The following is a 17,135-nucleotide window of genomic DNA, read 5'->3' as shown; positions in this document are numbered from 1 at the left end:
GCCTACTGGGTGCTCTGAGCGAGGTGGGGGTGAGTGAGTGTGACGGGTTCCCCCCCGGGGGTGCCACTGAGCTCCCCTGACCCACCTGGGCTGGGCTCCCTTTTACACCGTACTGCTGAGACACGCTGCAAAGCCTGCTCAGGGCTGAACTTTCACCAGCATACACACAGGTAAGGACGCACCCCGGTGCAGTTACGTGCAGGCAGGCTTTCTCCCCACCTCACCACGCCACCCTCACTTCCGCGCTGCTGCCTTCAGAGCTGGGCGGCCAGAGAGGGCCCAGTTCTGAGGGCAGCAGGGCGGAACGAGGGGTGGCAAAACCATCCCACGCCGTCCTTACTTGTGCGCCGCGGCTGGCAGCTGCCTTCAGAGCCGGGCTCCCGGCCAGCAGCTCTCTGGCCGCCCAGCTCTGAAGGCAGCATCGCCGTCAGCAGCAGCGTAGAAGTCAGGGTGGCAATTCCATGACCCCCCTACAATAACATTGTGACCCCCCCCAACTCTTTTGGGGTCAGGACCCTGACAGTTACACCACCCTGACACTTCAGATTTAAATATCTGAAATCATGACACTGACGATTTTTAAAATCCTATGACGGCGAAATTGACCAAAACGGACGGTGACTTTGGTCGGGCCCTAGGCAGGAATCTGAAGGTGGAAGGCAATTTGGGTGAAAGTGATCATGAAATGGTAGACGTCATGACTGTAAGGAAAGGACGTGAGTGAAAGCAGGAGAATAAGGCCAATGGACTTCCAAAAAGCAGAGTTCAACGCACAGAGAGTTCTGGTAGGTAAGGCCCCATGTGTAGAAAATCGGAGGGAAAAAGGTGTTTCGGAGAGGCGACAGTTCCTCAAAGAGAAAATATTCAAGGAGCAACAGCTAGGAATGCTGACTGTCTAATCACACAAACCCAAACGCTCTTTCCCCGCCCCTTTCCCCAGGGCCATGCCCTGCCCCTTATCCAAGACACCCTCCCACCCACCCACCCCAGTCGCTCGCTCTCCCCCACCCTTAACTCACTTTCACCAGGCTGAGGCAGGGCATTGGGGTGCGGGCTCTGGGTCGGGGGGTGGGGCCGAGGGGCTTGGAGTGTGGGAGAGGGCTCCGGGCTGAGCCTGGGACAGGGGCTTGCATAAAATGCATCATAACTATGATATAATTATATCATACTAATATCCCTATGAAGAATATGGGGTGCAGGGTTACAGTGGGATTCTGCTGCCTGCCTGTCTCCCTGAGCTCCCGTGTGATTGACCTTCCTCCCCGGTGAGTCATGGGGTTGTCAGTGGGGCAGCAGGTTCTGAGTGTTGGACTCTTGCTCTTTCAGGGGCCGGTGACCTTCAAGGAGGTGGCCGTGTATTTCACCAGGGAAGAGTGGGCTCTGCTGGACCCCGCTCAGAGAGCCCTCTACAGAGACGTCATGCAGGAGAACTATGAGAATGTGACCTCGCTGGGTAAGGGTTCCCGTCCCCTCGGTTCTTAGAAGGGGGCAATGAAGAGCTAAGTTTCACCCCACCCCTACAATGCAACCTTAACTCTGCCCTGTTTCAGCATCACCCCGACATGCCAGGGACAGACACCCCAGCGCTGTGCCCTGCCCTGCCCCAGAACACTCTGGGAACAGAGCCCAGGAGCGGAATAGCACTGAGTCCAACGTCTTCTCTTTGCTGAGGGAAAACTTGGATTCACGTCTGGCATAAAGAACAGAAGCTGCCTGCATCTGGCCAACACTCAAACACCGAGCCACGCAAACCATCTGAGATGTATAAAATGTTACCACCCCAGGACCCTTGGGCTGAGAATTCCTTCTGGGACATCACCTTCACTAACCCTTCACTGAGCCTGGAGATCACTAACATGTACGTCACCAGGCTGCTGCTGCTCCCTGTGGCAAGAACTCCCCCTTGTGCACCCTCACTGTCACAACCTACCACACTGAGCACTGAAATGGGGCAGACTCAGTCCCTCAGGGGTCACATGCACCTCTCTGCATATCGCAGTCAGAGCTCTGCCAAGCTGCTCCAACTAATCCCTCCACCGTCCGATTACAGCTACAGCTGACCCAGTGCACACAGCTGGAGGGCATGCAGAGAAATGCTGGTATTCCAGTCTGTGGAAAACACAAACCACAGCATGTTCTCTTAGTCCTTCCTCATAGCTATTATAGTTTCAAAGACTTTAAGGCCAGGAGGGACTATCAGGCCACTAGTTTTACATCCTGCATAACACAGGCCATAGAAATTCATCCAGTTACTGCAGTACGGAGATGAGTATCTTGTGTTGGACTAAGTCATCTTCCCAAAAGGCATCCAGTCTTGATGTGAAGACTTCAATAGATGGAAAGTTGGCCACTTCCATTGATAGTTTTAGTCTTTGCGCCACCCTTCCAGATCTATTTCCAGGGGATATTGCCAGCTCCAGAGCTAGGGGGCAAGGACAAAATTAAAAGCGCTTTGTAGGGGTGGTAGGTACATAAACTCTTCATTTCAGTCCTTCATTTCCTCATTTTAAGTTTAGCTACCATCCACGTGCTGGAAGGGCATGAGGCAGCACTGGGCCACCATAACTTTGCTTTAATGTCATTTGTGGGCATTGGTTTTTAATGGACTTTTTTTGCTGTATAACTGTCTGTACACTCGAGCTTTGATGGCATCACTGTGTCCGGTAGGGATGTGATTTTTTTTTTTTCACACAACTAACTGACCAGAGCAACGTTGGCAAAACTCTTCAGTAGCAAGCAGGCCAAACTCTACATGTGAATGTTAGAACAGTTCAAAATATTGCTCTTAGCTCAGAAATGTTTGGTATCAGGGCAAAGCTTCCAAGAATGCAGGATGCAAGAAAAATCCGCAACACGCACTGTATGAAAGTTAACAGTGGTAGGGTTCAAGTCCAGTGGCCACAGCCTGTCCTCCTGAGGCAACCAATTACTGTGAGAGCAGACTGTTGAGACTCTCGTTACCCGCAAAAAATTAGGGCAACCCGCCTATACCCTATCGAGGGCTCAAGGCATGACCCGGTCAATTTAGGTACTCCCACCCTTTCCCTACTGAGGGCTCAAGGCCATAGTGATGGGGGAGTCGATCAGTAGAAATACAGTAACATAAGAACGGCTAGACTGGGTCAGACCAAAGGTCCATCTAGCCCAGTATCCAGTCTTGCGATAATGGCAAGCACCTACCTTTACCCATGGGGCTCAGGGAAAACCTGGTCAATTTAAGTACCCATGGGGTTTGGGGCTCTACGGGTCTGCAGGACCTTTTTCCCGTGAAAGAGCCTTAGACAATTATGCTCTAAACATCTATTTATTAGCAACACACACAGAATCAATACCCCTGGAGTGCTGCCTGGAACTGGGATACAGCTGAGCCCTCTGTCACACCAATCTGGGTTCCCTCTTGCCCTGTGAGCTTGTGACAAACTGCAAAGCCCTCCAAGCTTGCACTTACACCAATATCCACAGGCAGGGACCACCTGTGTTCACTGAATGCTCTGTCAGCCACCGCACGAACCAACCGTCGAGAGGCTCCAGCTAAAATATACTCAGCTCCCCAGCCTAGGACCCCGGAGCTATACTGTCCTGCCCTGGTCAAAAACCTGACCAGTGTGAATTTATTACCCAGTCCTCCACTTCTACAAAGGAAAGTGGATGTGCACCAGCTCTTTTTCCTGAGCTGAGATTTTTCCCTTTGCACTTCAAACAACACACAGTGTTTTAGGTAAAATATACAATACATTTATTAACTACAGAAAGGTAGATTTTAAGTGATTATAAGTGATAGCAAACAGATCAAAGTAGGTTACTTAGCAAAACACAAGCGAAGCCTAATAGACAACACAGGATTTGAATCAAACGGTGTCTTACCCTGTTAGATAGTACAAGGAGTTCATCAAGCTTCCATACACAGGCTAGAAAGCCCTTTAGCCTGAGACCAGCACTTTGTGTCCATTTATTCTTTTGTGTAGAGACTGTCCAGTTTGGCCAATGTACGTGGCAGATATATCCCCTTATGTGCCAGCAATGCCCCTCTGCCATGTACATTGGCCAAACCGGATAGTCTCTACGCAAAAGAATAAATGCACACAAATCTGACATAAGGAATTATAACATTCAAAAACTGGTAGGAGAGCACTTCAATCTCCCTGTACACTCAATAACAGACTTAAAAGTGGCAATTCTTCAATAAAAAAAACTTCAAAAACAGACTCCCACGAGAAACTGCAGAACTGGAATTAATTTGCAAACTGGACACCATCAAATTAGGCCTGAATAAAGACTGGGAGTAGATGGTACAAAAACAAATTTCCCCTTGCTGATACTCACACCTTCTTGTTAACTGTTTGAAATGGGCCACCTTGATTACATTGGCCTCATTAGCACTAGAAAGGTGATTGCCACTCCTTCTTGTCAACTGTTGAGAATAGCCCACTTCCACCTTAATTGAATTGGCTCATTAGCACTGACCCCCCACTTGGTAAGGCAACTCCCATCTTTTCATATGCTGTGTATTTATACCTCTCTACTGTATTTTCCACTCCATGCATCTGATGAAGTGGGTTTTAGCCCACGAAAGCTTATGCCCAAATAAATTTAGTCTCTAAGGTGCCATAAGGAGTCCTCCTTGTTTTTGGAGATTAGTCAGAAGACCATTAGAACCATAATATGAGCCCCAGGCAGGTGCAAGAAGATGTTATAAGAGGGAAATGATTTTTTGTAACCGGCTGCTTTGAGGGGGGCTGTCTCTCTGGAACCTCTTGATGCAATCAACCCCTTTTTTTGGACCAATAACCCTGCCCCCCACCCCCATGATCTTGGGTATATCTCAAGACTATCGGAGTAATCATGTGAATTTTAGAGAAATTAAAATAGTCGACCTGTAAAGAGAAAGTAATATTGAACCTTAACTCCAGTAGAGCTGGCCTGCCACTGTATTAACTTCCCAGAGGTGGGGAGGGTGTGACAGCCAGGTGAGACCATCTGCTGACAGGAGACCCTGTGAGGTTCCTCTCCAGGAGTCCTGGGGAGAAGGGAGAGCAGGGAGCAGGGGGAAGATGATGGGGAGCTGTTGCTCGTAGGGTGTCGTAAAGCGGGGAGGGCTGAGAGCAGTGGGAGGAAGGAAGAGGGAGGGAGGGAGTCGGGGACAGGTGCATCTGGGAACTGGCAATGGAATGGGTTGGGCTGGGGGAGCAGGAGACTGGGAATGAGGACAATGCGGGCCCAGCAGTGGTGCTGTTGGTAGGGGAGGATTGCGTAGAAGATCTGGGTTACTGGGGAGTGGGGAACGCGGGATTGTGAGGAGGGGGAGAGGGAAGGGGTTGGTGAGGGGTTGCTTTAGGGAGCAGGGAGGGTCTGGTGGAGTTGGGAAGGGACAGATGCACGAGGGCAGGGATTTGGGGCAAGCTACTGAGGCTGCCTTTGCCAAACTCTAATGCCCTCTCCCTAGGCACAGCTCAGAACCCGCCCTCCATCCTCATCCTCTTTGGCCTGTCAGCCTCCTTTGACACCTCTGACCATTGAAATGTTGTTGTCTCTTGTCTCCTCCCGGTCCCCCTCCTACCTGTCTAAACTCTCCTTCAGTGTGCCCTTAGGAGCACCCCTCATACCAGGCTACCAGGCTCTGTCTGTTGTCAGATATTGGCTGATTGTGTGTTCTGTCTGTGAGCCATCCCAGCTCTGTGCAATGAACTGCACAGTGACCACAGACCCGGTTTGTAGCGAAGGCGTTCAGCCAGGTTTATTGTCAACGAAGCATGGTACCAGTATCCCGCAGACTCTACCGGACCATTAATACATGTATCCCCGTAACAATGGACCAGCTCAGTGAACGGTGGGACTTTCTGTTCCTCCTTAGGCTAGACAGAGATACTCCCTTTGAGCTTTCATTTCATAGAATCATAGAATCATAGAATATCAGGGTTGGAAGGGACCCCAGAAGGTCATCTAATCCAACCCCCTGCTCAAAGCAGGACCAATTCCCAGTTAAATCATCCCAGCCAGGGCTTTGTCAAGCCTGACCTTAAAAACCTCTAAGGAAGGAGATTCTACCACCTCCCTAGGTAACGCATTCCAGTGTTTCACCACCCTCTTAGTGAAAAAGTTTTTCCTAATATCCAATCTAAACCTCCCCCACATCATACATCAATACAAACAAGTTACGCATTGCCCCTCTGACGTGGTTAGCTACCACCCCGTACCTGGTACATGTTGGGTCAATCAAAGCATCTCCATCCGTCACACTGTTACCCCGACCTTATCTGTAGGAGCGGTCACTCACTACCTTCGGGGAATGTGTTCGCTTCAGTGTCCTGTGCCTAGCACTGGTCAGGAATGTGTGAGTTTTTGCAATACCAGCCCTGTTCTCAGGGCCGCCCTTAGGATTTATGGGGCGCAATGCATTATTATTAAACTGGTGCCCCTATTCCTGATGGTAACCCGGGCTCGCACGCGTATTTTAGATAGGGGGGGTCTTTTGAAGGATTTATTTAAAAAACTATATGGCTGAAGATTCAAGCATTTAAGGCTAAAGATGAATACTCAGCTTGTGCATCTAAATATCTATGCAAGGATTTTTTAGAGATGTGATTTTATAATCTTCACCAACACACTAATGAAATATTTTTAAAGCAAATTTTAAACTAAGGTCCTGTAGACTGACATGTTCTGAGTAAATATTACAGTCATGTACAATTGTTTTGGTCAGTAAATTCAGAAACTGACAGTATATACCTGGGGGTTGGCAAATGCCTGTTAAATGACTTCTTTACCACTTGAATGACTCTTTAACAGTTTCAGTGTTGTGCTAATAGGTCTGGCAGGCTGGAGGCTTTTTCACTTTTAACAGGTTTCAGAGTAGCAGCCATGTTAGTCTGTATTCGCAAAAAGAAAAGGAGGACTTGTTGCACCTTAGAGACTAACCAATTTATTTAAGCATAAGCTTTCGTGAGCTACAGCTCACTTTATCGGATGCACACTGTGGAAAATACAGAAGATGTTTTTATACACACAAACCATGAAAAAATGGGTGTTTATCATTACAAAGGGTTTTCTCTCTCTCCTTACAATGTGTATGATAATCAAGGTGGGCCATTTCCAGCACAAATCCAGGGTTTAACAAGAAGGTCTGAGGAGAGTGATCACTTTAAATAAGCTATTACCAGCAGGAGAGTGGGGTGGGGAGAGAGAAAACCCTTTGTAGTGATAAACACCCATTTTTCCATGGTTTGTGTGTATAAAAACATCTTCTGTATTTTCCACAGTATGCATCCGATGAAGTGGGTTTTAGCTCACGAAAGCTTATGCTCAAATAAATTGGTTAGTCTCTAAGGTGCCACAAATCCTCCTTTTCTTTTCACTTTTAAGTTACTGGATCCCCTCCGGAGGAAGACTCACCAGGCTGCAGCAGCCAGCTGTGGTGGGTGCCTGCAGGGAGGGTCAGAACAGGGATAGGAAGAGGCAAATAGGTGGACACTAAGACCCAGGGGTGCCCCAAATTTTCGGCTGCCCGCAGCCGGCAGCTGCATATGCTGCGTATGCCTAAGGACGGCTCTGCCCCCTGTTCTTGCCAGGTTCTGTGACCATGCAAGCAGGCAGAGCCCGATGTCTGTTCACAGCCTGAGTTTTACTAACTTTGCTTTATATGAGCTACTTTACTTCAGGCCCCAGGCCTCTGATAGAGGGTCTTAGGGTCTTTCTGTACTACACTGTCCTTGGTCCCCTTCTGTTCTTCCTCTACGCCTGATCTCTGGATAATCTCATCCACCAACACAAATACAGCTGGTGACTCTCCGATCTACCTCTCTACTCCCGACCCGGCGCCTTCTGGCCAAACTAAAATCCCCGCCGGTCTCTCTAACCTCTCCTTTGGAATGTCTGTCTGCCAGCTCAAACTCAACAGCTAAAATGGCTAAACCAGAGCCCTTAATAAATCCCCCCAGCCATCCCACCATCTCTTTTTTCTCTTTCGTTGTGGAAAGCATCACTCTCCTGCCTGTCGCTCGGGCCCGTAACTCTGACACAGACCCCTCTCCATGTTCTCATGAAGTGGTGTGGCGAGTCTTCATTTATTCACTCTAGTTTAAGGTTTCGCACGCCCGTCATACATGTTAACGTTTTTGGAAGGTCTCTTTCTATAAGTCTATAATCTATAACTAAACTATTGCTGTATGTAAAGTAAATACGGTTTTTAAAATGTTTAAGAAGCTTCATTTAAAATTAAACTAAAATGCAGAGCCCCCCCGGACTGGTGGCCAGGACCCGGGCAGTGTGAGTGCCACTGGCAAGCAGCTCGCCTGCCGCCTTTAGCACGTGTACCAGAGGTTGCCTACTCCTGGTCCACATCTTGGATTTTCTTTCTGCTGAATGTTCCTAAACTATGGCCTGTCCTACCCATCCACAGAGCTGAAAATCTTCTTCAGGGCACTCATTATCTCCTGCCTCAGTTACTGCAACATTGGTTTCTCCGACCTTGACCAACGCAGTCTTGCCCTGCTCATATCCATTCAGAAGCAAACACCTACAAAGCTACCGCATATGTGACCTATGAGGAAAGGTTGAAAGAACTGGGCATGTTTAATCTTGAAAAAAGACCTGATAATGGTTCTCAACTATGTTAAAAACTGTTATAAAGGGGGAGAGTGATCAATTGTTCTCCACGTCCACTGGGTTAGGACAAGGAGTAATTGGCTTGATCTGCAGTAAGGGAGGGTTGGGTTGGCTAGTAGGAAAAACTTTCCAACTATAAGAGTCATTAACTCCTGGAATAGGTTACCAAGAAAGGTTCATAGAATATCAGGGTTGGAAGGGACCTCAGGAGGTCATCTAGTCCAACCCCCTGCTCAAAGCAGGACCAATCCCCAACTAAATCATCCCAGCCAGGGCTTTGTCAAGCCAGGCCTTATAAACTTCTAAGAAAGGAGATTCCACCACCTCCCTAGGTAACGCATTCCAGTGCTTCACCACCCTCCTAGTGAAATAGTGTTTCCTAATATCCAATCTAAACCTCCCCCACTGCAACTTGAGAGCATTACTCCTTGTTCTGTCATCTGCTACCACTGAGAACAGCCGAGCTCCGTCCTCTTTGGAACCCCCCTTCAGGTAGTTGAAAGCAGCTATCAAATCCCCCCTCATTCTTCTCTTCCGCAGACTAAACAATCCCCAGTTCCCTCAGCCTCTCCTCGTAAGTCATGTGCCCCAGCCCTCTAATCAGTTTCGTTGCCCTCCTCTGGACTCTCTCCAATTTGTCCACATCCCTTCTGTAGTGGGGGGGGGGGGGGGGGGACGAAAACTGGACACAATACTCCAGGTGTGGCCTCACCAGTGCCGAATAGAGGGGAATAATCACTTCTCTCGATCTGCTGGCAACGGTCCTACTAATACATCCCAAAATGCCATTGGCCTTCTTGGCAACAAGGGCACACTGCTGACTCATATCCAGCTTCTCGTCCACTGTAATCCCCAGGTCCTTTTCTGCAGAAATGCTGCCGAGTCAGTCGGTCCCCAGCCTGTAGCGGTGCATGGGATTCTTCCTTCCTAAGTGCAGGAAGAACTCAGGTTCTTGTTTCAGTCCCGCCACTTGAAAAATGTTTCCAGCTGGCTACCAGAAGACAAAAAGCCTCTGTGGAAGGATGCTCCCCTTGCTTTTTCCTCACCTATCTGAGCTTCCTTTGTGTCCCTTCCTGCTTGATGACTCTGTTTACTGCTTAAATCCAAATGAAGCAGGGCACACATTCCTTTGTTTAGGAAAGACCAGTTTGCCAACCTCAGTTTGGGCAGGGCTGTGGCTTTTGGACCGTGTGGTAATAACTTTCCTACAGGGAAATCTGACAACTTCACATATAAAGTTGCCACATACCTTTTATCAGGCCAATAAAAACCAGCAGATTATGAGTTTTCAAAATGATACTTCCCAAGCCGTACTTTGTACAAAGATTTTTACACTAGTGTGTCAGGTCTGAATCCAGGAGTGTGTTAGGTAACAGCCTTCCTGCTAAGAGGGGGAAATCCATATCCTCCTTGCTCTTGGTTTGTTCTGTGTCCATGTCCGGGCAATTGGATCTGCCAGTGTATTCTTAAAAGCTCCATTGATTTTATGGAACCTAAGGAACAGACAGCTTGGCAACACCCATGTCTATGTCTCTTCACCTGCCCTGAGAGCAAACAGCCCTTTTCTAACCACTAGGGAGCAATGCAGCACATAGGGGGAAATGAGGCACAAGCAGGATTCATAAAAATATTACAAAAAATCCCCACTTTGTCACAACCCCATTAAACTAAACCACGTTATTCCGACAGTAAACACCCCAATATCCCCGTGTTCATCAATATTACAGAGCTGCACCATCTCATTAAAGGGGGTCTGGAGAAATGGGACTACATGGAAGTGGGAGGGGATGAGACATAGGGGAGGGGAGCGTTGGGGGATCAGGAGTGGTGGGGTAATCCCAGTGAGTTTATACTATCCCTGCTCAGGCCACATTAATTTGGAGCCGGCACTCCATCCGTATTACATCCCACTTTCACTTGGTTGTACAGATTTTCCCCAACAATTATTATTTTCACTCCTCTTCTCTCTCCGTGACTGAGCGCCTGCCCCCGGCCCCACCACATGCAAACACCTCTCCCCCACCCACTGTGACCCCAGCCACCATCTCTGAGTCCTTATGTTCCTCCCAGCCACAACGCGACCCCTTCCCTGGCACAAGTGTCTGTGTGTGTCCCGGGCGATGACATAAGTTGGTAGTGAGACTTCTTGAGACACAGAGAGTCCCTTCCCATCTGCAGCAGCCACAAACTCTCCTCCCAGCAGGCTCCTTGGATCTTTGAGTCCATCCCTCCTGAAGTCACATGGGCTGATTCTTATTTTTCACATTCTCCTTTCCTAGAGGCATTAGAGTCTGTTGGTCCTAAATTCCTCAGGCTTCCCTGCACTGGGGGATGTTCATAACCCCCCACCCCCATTACACCTGACTTGCTAGATTCCCTAATGCCTCAAAATGTGCTCTCCTGGCATCTACTGCTCCTGAGAGCTTGCATTCAGTGTCATCCCTGCTCCCTCCTATTCCTCCAGTCCCGGCTTCCCTATCTCTCGCCTTCTCTCTGGGCCTCTAAGGTCAGCAAGAAGCATTTGCAGGGGACCTTCCATTCTGGCCAGAGCCTTCGCTTTCCGGGACATGGAGTTACCATCTCCCTCCTTTGATGTTGAGTGTCTGCCTGTTGTGTGTTCCTGACAGAGGTGGAGGTAGTTAAATCCCCCATAAAAAGTGTGTGACCATAGGTGCCGACTCTATTCAGCGGCGTGCAGGAGGGGCTGGGCGGGAGGGGGTGGAGCAGGGAGAGGGAGAGGCAGGGGAGGGGGTGGGAAGGGCTTGGGGAAGGGATGGAGTTGGGGGTCAAGCACCCCCTGGGAGCAAGGGACGTTGGTGCCTCTGAGCACCTGCGGGGGCTGCCCTGGATTTTACTGCTTTAAAATGGGCTGGGATTAAAATAATGAAACTTTTTTCGTTTTGTTTTTGGTGACAAATGAATTCACCTGATCTTCCTCAGCAGGGTTTCCAGTGTCCAGACCTGATGTGAGCTCCCAGCTGGAACGAGGGGAAAAGCCGTGGGTCCCGGACCTCCAGGGCTCGGAGGAAAGAGCGATCCTGAGATGCACCTACCCTGGTGAGCAATCATTAAACAAACTCAAAAATGGCCAGTGCCTGAAGGAAACAGCTGGGATTCCCTACAAAGTCCTTGAGAGCTCTCCGGCTTCAGCAGGTGTCATATGCTCACGGCCAATACCACTCGTGACTGACACCTGGCAGTAGCTCCCTCCCTGACCTCCTTTCTCCCATGAGTTTTGTGGATGTGGAGGCAGAATTGATTGTCTCCTGACTCCCTATGGGGGAGAGTTTGGGGAAATTCAGGTCCTGATGTTTCCTGTCTCTCCAGCACAGACTTTGGTTTGCTCTCTCTTTTCCATTCCTGTTTCTGAGGTTTCCCTCTCTCTCCCAGCAGGTGAGGGGACGGTGAGTGGGAATGTGGAGCAGAATCCTAAAGAGGAAGATGCTGAACAAAGGGAACTGCACAGGGTATTATCACGAAGATCCAAAGGGAAAGTGCCCAGGAGTTCTGAGCGGGGAAAAGCTTATGAGCATCAGCAGAGGCCAGAGAGGCAGCAGGGAAACCAGCCAAGGGAGAAAGTGGGTAAATCCATTAATTGCCGGGGAACACATAAACACATCAAGGAAACCACAGCCCGGCAGAAGATCCTCAAAGGAGAGAGAAAAAACACAGGCACGGAGAGTGGGGAAAACTTCAGTCGATTCTCAGACTTTATTAATCATGAGAGAATTCACACGGGAGAACGACCCTATGAATGCTGTGAGTGTGGGAAACGCTTTGCTCAGAGTTCAGCTCTTATGATACATCAGAGAATCCACACAGGGGAGAGACCTTACGGATGCTGTGAGTGCGGGAAAAACTTCACTAACAGCTCAGCCCTGATTACGCATCAGAGAATCCACACAGGGGAGAGACCCTATGAATGCCGTGAGTGCGGGAAAAGCTTCACTCAGAGCTCAAACCTTACTATACACGAGAGAATTCACAGGGGAGAGAGACCCTATGAATGCTGTGAATGCGGGAAAAACTTCCCTCGGAGCTCAGCCCTGATAAGACATCAAAGAATTCACGCGGGGGAGAGACCGTACGAATGCTGTGAGTGCGGGAAAAGCTTCACTGAAAGCTCAGACCTTCTTATACATCAGAGAGTCCACACGGGAGAAAGACCCTATAAATGCAGTGAGTGCGGGAAAAGCTTCACTAAGAGATCAGTCCTTGTTACGCATCAGAGGATCCACACAGGGGAGAGACCCTACGAATGCGGTGAGTGCGGGAAAAGCTTCACTCAGAGCTCAGCGCTTATTGCACATCGGAGAATCCACAGAGGGGAGAGACCTTATGAATGCCGTGAGTGCGGGAAAACCTTCACTGACAGCTCAGCCCTGATTCAACATCAGAGAATCCACAGCGGAGAGAGACCCTATGAATGCCGGGAGTGCGGGAAAAACTTCGCACGTAACTCAGCCCTGATTACGCATCAGAGGATCCACACAGGTGAGAGACCCTATGAATGCTGTGAGTGCGGGAAAAGCTTCCCTCAGAGCTCAGCCCTTACTTATCACCAGAGAATCTGCCAGGGCAATAAGCATAATTAAGACCTTGTCTATGGCTCTCAAAAGGTTTTTTTGTTTGTTTGTTTCTTTAATACTTTTGCTAATTCCCATATAGTCACCTTCAAGGCTGTTTGCACCATTTGCTTCACCGTGGTCCTGTAGGTCCCCCAGAGGAGTTGCCAACTTCTGCTTTTTGCAGCTAGGCCTTCTTTTGGGTGAAGCCCAAGGTCCTTTCTACCAATGATGGGATTGTATGTCCTGCCTGTCAGGAATGTCCTTCAGACACAGATGGGGGAACTGGGGTTATCTCAGCTAGCCACATTGAGGTAAAATATTAATTTCCACTGTGATTTTCGAGGCGTTAGCTAGCTCAACTATTCTTGCAGGAAAGACTTGACACATGTCTAGATGCCCAGGTTATAGGAAACATTTCCTCATGACCTGACCTAACCTCTGACATTTTACAAATCTCAACAAACTTTAAGCATCACATTTATACTCCTCCCACTGCAAAGCAATTGTTAAAGTCACCGAGTCCCCTCTTTGGGGACCAATCGTCTTGTTCCCAGTAGTTCTCACATTGCTCTGAGTTGGGATGAATAGCAGTTATGTTTGGTACCCTTATCCTCATTTAAAATATATGTAACTATAACAAGGAGCCTGGGTGGGGGGAAAGTGTTAATTCAGCTTCTGTGATGCTGAAGGAGATGGCGTGAGTCGGGGGGGGATTCCCTGATTCCCCTTCATCCCATCAGAGTTACTCTCTGACCGAGCAATGTAGAATTTATCTTTTCCACCTTCACACTCTCCGCCTCCCAAAGGGTCACGTGATGAAGTGTTCTCAGCTCACTTTGCCTGGGAGTCACTCTTTGATTTCCTTGATCCTAAATCAGACTCATCAGAACTGGAGAGGAAAGTGTCCCAGACCCCCGGAAGAGGAATCTGAATGTATCCAAAACATAGATTGATCATAATGAGTTTAAATGCCGGTCTCCATCCTTTTGCAAAGCAGCTTCTAGGCTTTTTCCTGCTGAGTATGGATTGTTTGCAGATTAGAAATTTGGCTGCCCCCCCCCCCCCCCCACACACACACACACTATGATAATGCTAAAATTTTACTAAATAACATGACTCGACAATATGGAAAGAGTTCTGAACAAAGCACATTTGAACATATCGTGTCCTGATTGTGAGTCATCAGATATAATCTGCTCTGGAATTTTATTTTATATAAAACTGAAAGTGTCTTATTCCTCTCAGTGTTGTGGATTTTTCTCGCTTTCCTAAAGATCATTTGGTTACATAATGGGACACTAGTTTAGTTTAGTTTGAGGGAATGCAGCTCAGATTTATTGGGGACTTTGAGACAAATGGCTATCTGGTAAAAAATAGTCATTTATTTTATTCTTGCTTTTCCACCACCCCTCCATGATGACATGCAGGGAATTCTAATGCAGTTCACTCAACACAGAAGAATACGCCAAGAATACTCCATGCTACCAAGGAAACATTTGTGTTTTTAATTCTCCACTATGAAATGCTGAACAACCCACTCCAAATTCTACAACTTACTGAAGGAACTGCATGTGGTCACGACATTGTTCAGTTCATTAGGCCTATATTATCTCAGGTGCCTTGAGAAGAAAGTACCACCAGATGTGGCTTGGAGTTTTGTAATATGCTGATGCATTTGGTTCCCATTGAAGTTACAAGCCAGGCCCCACTGGAGGTTACGCCTGAAGATATCTCCTAGCTAATATTTTGATTGGTCAAATGTTGTCCCTAACTATGCAAATATGGAGGAAATAGAAGCAGTGTTTTTGTTGAACTAACCCTTTGTAGGTGCTGCAAAGGAGCATAAAATGAAACCCATGCTGAACACGAGATAGCTGGAGAAAAATAGCTATTTTTTTTACCAGAAACTCTGCCTCATGTAGCTGACAGAGATTCTGATTCAGGTCTGTGTCTGGTTGCGAACAGAGAACTGTGCCCCCAGAGAGATCGGCCCTGAGGCTCCTATACCGCGATTGGGGAGAAATTGGCACCTTGGAATGGGATCCACAAAACCTGTCATGCGACTGGGAAATACTAAGCCCAACCCTCTGCCAGAAAGCGGTGGATCTCTGCTTCTGATCCACAGACTGGGAACTAGCCAGCTTAGGTGCCAAAGTCATTTCTGCTGAGAATGAGGGAGGCACCGGCCTCACTCCACCCCCAGCACCCAGAGGAGAAGGCAGGCAGGGCACCTACCGTATCACGGTCAGCCTTGTGGGCAAAGCAATCAGCCCCAAACTTTTCCCGAGGGCAACCCGCCAACCCACCTGAAGTTTGACTTTTTGGGGACCCACCATTATCCCTTCTCTCCTCTCCCCTTCCCAGCTGATTCCTTCCCCTCCCCTCCCCTGCTCCCCCGAACCACCCTGCTGGTCTCCCTTCCCTCCCCATCACCTCTCAAGCCGCCAGCCTCTTGCTTCTCCCTCCTCTTCCCTTACAGTCGTCGGGGTTTCCGGCCACAAGGGAGCAGCAGATCATCTGGGTCTGACCTCATGTGTTGCACAGGCCACCGACATCACCCAGCACCGCACAGTAACCCGTCAACCACAGGGATACCCCGGGAGCCTGAGCCATTCTGTGCCCCAGCCAGAGAACAGGAGGGACCCAGGGGCACCAGTGGCTGATGCCCGTGCAGCAGCAGGGAAATGCTGATGAGAGGTATGCCCAGATAATCGTGGCAAGTGACTCACACCCCATGCTGCAGAAGACGCTGGGGATGGTAGCTTCCGTGAAATGCCTGGCTGGGGCGGTGAGGATCACGGCTCTTGTGACATCTGTGGCAGGGCTGTTGTGGATCCCCAGCTCGCACAAAGCCTGGCTTCAGTGGTGGGATAACAGGGGGGAGGGATAGCTCAGTGGTTTGAGCATTGGCCTGCTAAACCCAGGGTTGTGGGTTCAATCCTGGAGGGGGGGCCATTTAGGGATCTGGGGCAAAATTTGGGGATTGGTCCTGCTTTGAGCAGGGGGTTGCACTAGATGACCTCCTTGGCTCTTGGGAATCAGAGCTCCCACAAAGTACCTGGCTGGTCTGGTGGGGATCACAGCTCCTGCGAAAGGCCTGGCTTTGCCTGTGGGAATCCCAGCTCACAAAGAAATGACTTGCTGGGGTATCACGGCTCCCATGAAAAGCCGGGCTGGGCTGGTAGGGATCACTACTACTGTGGTGGGTGATTTCTGGGAACTCTTCTGGCTCTATCTATCTGTTTCTTCACTTCCGCAGTACGCATCCGATGAAGTGGGCTGTAGCTCACGAAAGCTCATGCTCAAATAAATGGGTTAGTCTCTAAGGTGCCACAAGTCCCCCTGTTCTTTTCACTACTACTATGAAATTCCTGGATGGGCTGATGGGGATTAGGGCTCCCTCAAAGGGGCTGGCTGGGCCGGTGGAGCTTGTAAATGTGCAGTGCTCGCTCAGATGATAACCCTGGTGCTCACCAGGCTAAAGGAGCTGGATCTGCCATACAGCAAACATTTCAGGCTTCATGGGAATTATAAACTCCGTTGTCTCTTCGTAACTCCCTTGATTGGTGAAATACAGAACTCAGAGCAGCTGTGAACTCTGTAGGCTAGGGGTGTGGGTCAGAGATTTCACATCCAGTGCTGGACCGGTGATACCCTGGGGATGAGTGTGATCAGTGGACTTGGAGAGCTATGTTAGGTCCACCCCGTTATACCCCATAGAACCTCCCAATAGGAGCCAGACCTGAACCCAGGGTAGCGTGGACCAGGCTAGTTCAGTCTACACAACAGCCTAGTCCCTGCATTCCTTTCATTTGGCCAGTGGCAAGGCTCAGCGGCCAAGACACCGAAGATGAGTTCATAAACAGGGGAGAATAAAGTGCGGCTCTACATTTATTATCTTGCCGTGATTCCAGATTAAATGTACTCAGGTTAGAAACAAAGATAAAAATTTTTTTTCATAATTGT

At 49.0% G+C, this 17,135-nt stretch overlaps 1 protein-coding gene across 1 annotated transcript in view; it reads left to right on the top strand.

The window, feature by feature from the left end:
- LOC140904197 (uncharacterized) overlaps positions 1 to 17,135 on the top strand; it is a 142,846-nt gene that overhangs the window by 8,224 nt on the left and 117,487 nt on the right. Inside the window, exons 3-5 of the mRNA XM_078850898.1 lie at positions 1,327 to 1,453; positions 11,542 to 11,658; positions 11,992 to 13,186. Coding sequence (XP_078707024.1) covers positions 1,327 to 1,453; positions 11,542 to 11,658; positions 11,992 to 13,186 — 1,439 coding nt within the window. The remainder of the gene's footprint in view (positions 1 to 1,326; positions 1,454 to 11,541; positions 11,659 to 11,991; positions 13,187 to 17,135) is intronic.

The sequence above is a fragment of the Lepidochelys kempii genome, chromosome 28 (genome assembly GCF_965140285.1).
Source record: "Lepidochelys kempii isolate rLepKem1 chromosome 28, rLepKem1.hap1, whole genome shotgun sequence".
In the NCBI taxonomy this organism is placed as follows: domain Eukaryota; kingdom Metazoa; phylum Chordata; order Testudines; family Cheloniidae; genus Lepidochelys; species Lepidochelys kempii.
This window is presented reverse-complemented; position numbering and strand designations above follow the sequence as displayed.